The sequence below is a fragment of the Portunus trituberculatus genome, chromosome 48 (assembly GCF_017591435.1).
Source record: "Portunus trituberculatus isolate SZX2019 chromosome 48, ASM1759143v1, whole genome shotgun sequence".
Taxonomy (NCBI): domain Eukaryota; kingdom Metazoa; phylum Arthropoda; class Malacostraca; order Decapoda; family Portunidae; genus Portunus; species Portunus trituberculatus.
The window spans coordinates 27,960,885-27,964,892 of record NC_059302.1 but is presented as its reverse complement, the minus strand read 5'-3'; the positions used below and the strand labels follow the sequence as shown (position 1 = coordinate 27,964,892).

At 46.8% G+C, this 4,008-nt stretch overlaps 1 protein-coding gene across 1 annotated transcript; it reads left to right on the top strand.

Annotated features, from left to right (window-relative positions):
- The first annotated feature begins 543 nt into the window (after positions 1–543).
- LOC123498749 (cuticle protein CP1876-like) lies at positions 544–3,190 on the top strand. Its single transcript, XM_045246153.1, has 2 exons — positions 544–685; positions 2,528–3,190. Exons 1-2 carry the CDS (start codon positions 674–676, stop codon positions 3,113–3,115), a joined length of 600 nt encoding a protein of 199 aa, XP_045102088.1. The 5' UTR covers positions 544–673; the 3' UTR covers positions 3,116–3,190.
- Positions 3,191–4,008: the final 818 nt, after the last annotated feature.

Here is a 4,008-nt window from a genome sequence, read left to right as displayed (position 1 = left end):
AGGTAAAAATAAAAAAATATAACTCGAGGAAAAAGAAGAAGAGAAGACGAAAGAGGAACAGTTAAAGAAGGCAAAGAAAAAGAAGACTAAAAGTAGGAAAAAAAAACATGAGGAGGATTTAACGATGGACTGACTGAATGAACGAGAAGAAAATGGAGATGAAATAAGATAGAAAAATACTCACAAAATAACAACAACAAAAAAATCAAATACAAATAAAACACTATAATACAAAGACCAAATATCCTACGTTGCCCTGGATTTCCCAACACTAGGAGGAGTCAGCCAGTCATGCCCGGAGGTGTGTCAGGTCAAGCAGAACCCAAAGTAGGAAGCGAGTAAGCCCATTGTCTCAACTGGAACGGGGTGATGAGAGGCTTGCGGAGGGGCTATGGTGGCAAAAAGACATGGTGGGGGCTGAGGGCATGGAGGGGATTCGTGGTAGTGGTAGTGGAGGTGTAGGTGGTGGTAGTAGTGGTGGTAGTGAGGAGGAGGAGGAGGAGGAGGAGGAGGAGAGGAGAGGAGTCGTTGGTGTTCCTCAAGGTTAGCGTCTGCACGAGGTCAGGAACGCTCGTGTCTGGGGTATATAGAGAAGCCGAGAACCTCTCCTCGACACAGTGCGGTTCACTCCTTCGTGCCCATCTCACCTCCACCTCCTCCATTTACCGACAACATGAGGGCTCTGGTAAATATCCACTCCACGCCGGTGTTCCTGCGATTTACTACCACTACTGCCTCTACTGCCATCACCTCCACGACTCCTCTTCCTCTTCCACCTCCTCCTCCTCCTCCTCCTGCTGCTGCTGCTACTGATGTTAACTCTTCTGCTGCTATGACTGTCTCTTTTCTTGCTGCTGTTCCTAGGATTATCACTACTTCTGCTGCTGTTACTACTACTACAATTACTTCTACTTCAACTACTACTACTACTACTACTACTACTACTACTACTACTACTACTACTACTACTACTGCTACTACTACTACTACTATTACTCCTAATACTACTACTACTTTTAATACTACTATTACTTTACTTCTACTTCTACTACTACAACTACTACTATTACCATTATTCGACCACTGCTATCACTTCTACTACTGTTACTATAATTTTCTTTGCATTAACTACTATTATTGATTATATTGCTGTTACTACTACTACTACTACTACTACTACTACTACTACTACTACTACTACTACTACTACTACTACTACTACTACTACTACTGCTACTACTACTACTACTACTACTAATACTAATACTCTTACTGCTGCTATTATTATTTCTACTGCTGCTTTTGCTACTGTTATTACTACAATAACTTTAACAAATATTACCAATAGTATCACTAATACTATTAGTAATATTTTATCTATTACTTCTACCACTACCTCTATTACTACAACACTTTTACCGCTACTACTACTATTACTGAGACCACTACTGTTACTACTATTACTAAAGTATATTATTATTATTATTATCATTATTATTATTATCATTATTATTATTATTATCATCACTATCACTATCATTATTGCTATCATTATTAATTTTCCCGATATGACTCACCCTCTTTCTCCTCTTTCTATGATCATTCATAATGTTTTCTTCTGTTTCTTGAATGAGACACCGTTTTCTGATGTTGTCTTAAGTCTCCCCTTCACTATTCTCATTTTTTTTTTCCCCCAGCATCCCTCCCTCTTCATCCTTATATCTCCCTCTCTCCCTGCTTTCTTATCTACCCCTCTCTCTTTCTCTCTCTCTCTCTCTCTCTCTCTCTCTCTCTCTCTCTCTCTCTCTCTCTCTCTAGAGAGAGAGAGAGAGAGAGAGAGAGAGAGAGAGAGAGAGAGAGAGAGAGAGAGAGAGAGAGAGAGAGAGAGAGAGGGGCCGCCGTGGTACAGTGGAACTATGCGTGCTTTGGGATCCGAGTGGTCTCCAAGCGCACGGGTTCCAATCCTGTCCACGGTCCGAGTGTAGGTTGGGCTTCCTCACTCGGGGCAACGGTTTCCTAGCGGGTGGGCTTTGAGATAGGGGTACCCAAAAAGTATCCCCTTTAGCCCATAAATTCCCGTGAAAAGCCCACATGGAATAGATAGAGAGAGAGAGAGAGAGAGAGAGAGAGAGAGAGAGAGAGAGAGAGAGAGATGATACTTCTAGTATTTTATATTCTCTTATATTTTTATGGTCTCCCTTTCCTTCTCTCAACATTTCCAGCATTATTTGTCGCTGGAAAACATCTACGAAAGAACAAAATATATATTTTTGATAGAAAGAAATGGTGCTCATATATAAATAATACTAACAACGTAGCAGTAGCAGCAGGAGCAGCAGAAGCAGCAGTAGCAGAAGTAGTAGTACTACTACTACTACTACTACTAGTAGTAGTAGTAGTAGTAGTAGTAGTAGTAGTAGTAGTAGTAGTAGTAACGCAAGGATTCAATTTCGTCAGTAAATCATGATAAATAACTTATAAGACTCTTGGCCTCCTTATCACACACTAACAGCCGGCCTTCCCTCAGGTTGTTCTAGCAGTTGTGGGCGCGTGCTCCGCGATGCCATTCATCCCGGACGCACCAGATGTGGCGGCTGAGAAAGCTCGTTTCTTCCAAGCTTACCAAGTTGCTCACGCCGCCAATCTGCCAAGGGCTTCCCGACCAACCCAAGCCGCCTTTGTGCCCCACCAGGCCTTCAACCAGGCCCCAGTTCAGATCCCTAAGTGGATGGGCCCTCTTGCTTCTAACGTCCCTGCTGGTCTCCCCGGATCCACTGCTTTTGTGGCCGAGACTCCCGAGGTGCAGGCTGCCAAGAACCACTTCCTGAACGCCTACAGCGCCCAGGTAGCCGCCACCATCCCCGTCGGTCCCAGCACCTCTCACCAATCTTTCTCTGCTCCTTCCCGCCCAGTCTTCCAAGCTGCTGCCCCTGCTCCTCGCCCCCAGCCCAAGTGGACTGGCCCCCTTGCCTCTAAGGTCCCCGCTGGTCTGCCTGGCTCTTCCGCCGTTCTGTCTGACACCGCTGAGGTTGCTGCCGCCAAGAACGCTTTCTTCCACACTTACAGCGCTCAGGTCGCAGCCACCGCGGGAGCGCCGCCCACCAGGTTCTTCTAAGCCGCACTGTGATAATTCCTTTCAAATTTAGTGTAATTCTTCTATTTCTTCTATGTCAATAAAACACTAATAGTACATTCACTTTGTATTTCCTTTAGGGGAGAAGACTGAAGAGTGAGGCCGGATATTAGCGGCGGGCGGGACTTGGGTTAGCTTTGTGGGCGCGGAAGCCCAAGCAGGAGGTCCTTTCTGAGTGTCTTACAACAGTCAACTTGAAGCTGATCATCTTCCATGCAAACATCCTCACGATCACAAGTCATCATTCCTCATAGGCATCCTTTCTCCACCACCACCATCATTCCTCACTGCGCTACCTAGAACAAATACGGCACCTCTCCTCCCCCGCCCGTCAACCCACCAACACCGGGGAATGTCACGGGCCGCGACGGGGCGGGGCGGGGCGGGACGGGGCGGGGCGGGGCGAGAAGAGGCGAAGCGAGGCGAGGCGGGGCAGGGCGGGGCGAAAAGCGAAATGTCAACCGACCAAGAGGGGCTGAAGGGAGCAAGGCCTTTACAAGTGAAATACGGCAACAAAATTCCGCTGATTACAGTTTCCAGGAGAAAGAAAAATGAGAAAAACAAAGGCAATAGAACCAGTGCCAACCTTGAGCCAGTGACCCCTGTGTTCTCCCGCCCCATTCCCCCGCCTGACTGACACACTCACTTCCCCCACCCTTCTCCAGCATTCATGGAATCCCTTCTCTCCTCACGCCTTTTTGGGGCACGGGTCCCACACGTGGCCGTGCCGGGACCAGTTCACAAGACGAGGTCCGCAACCTTGACGGGTAAAGGGCGGGGAACTTCATCCCAGCCTTACATGGCCAGTGATGTGGACACACACACTGACTGGTGCACATACAAGTATAACTATATATCGACACAGACACTGATAG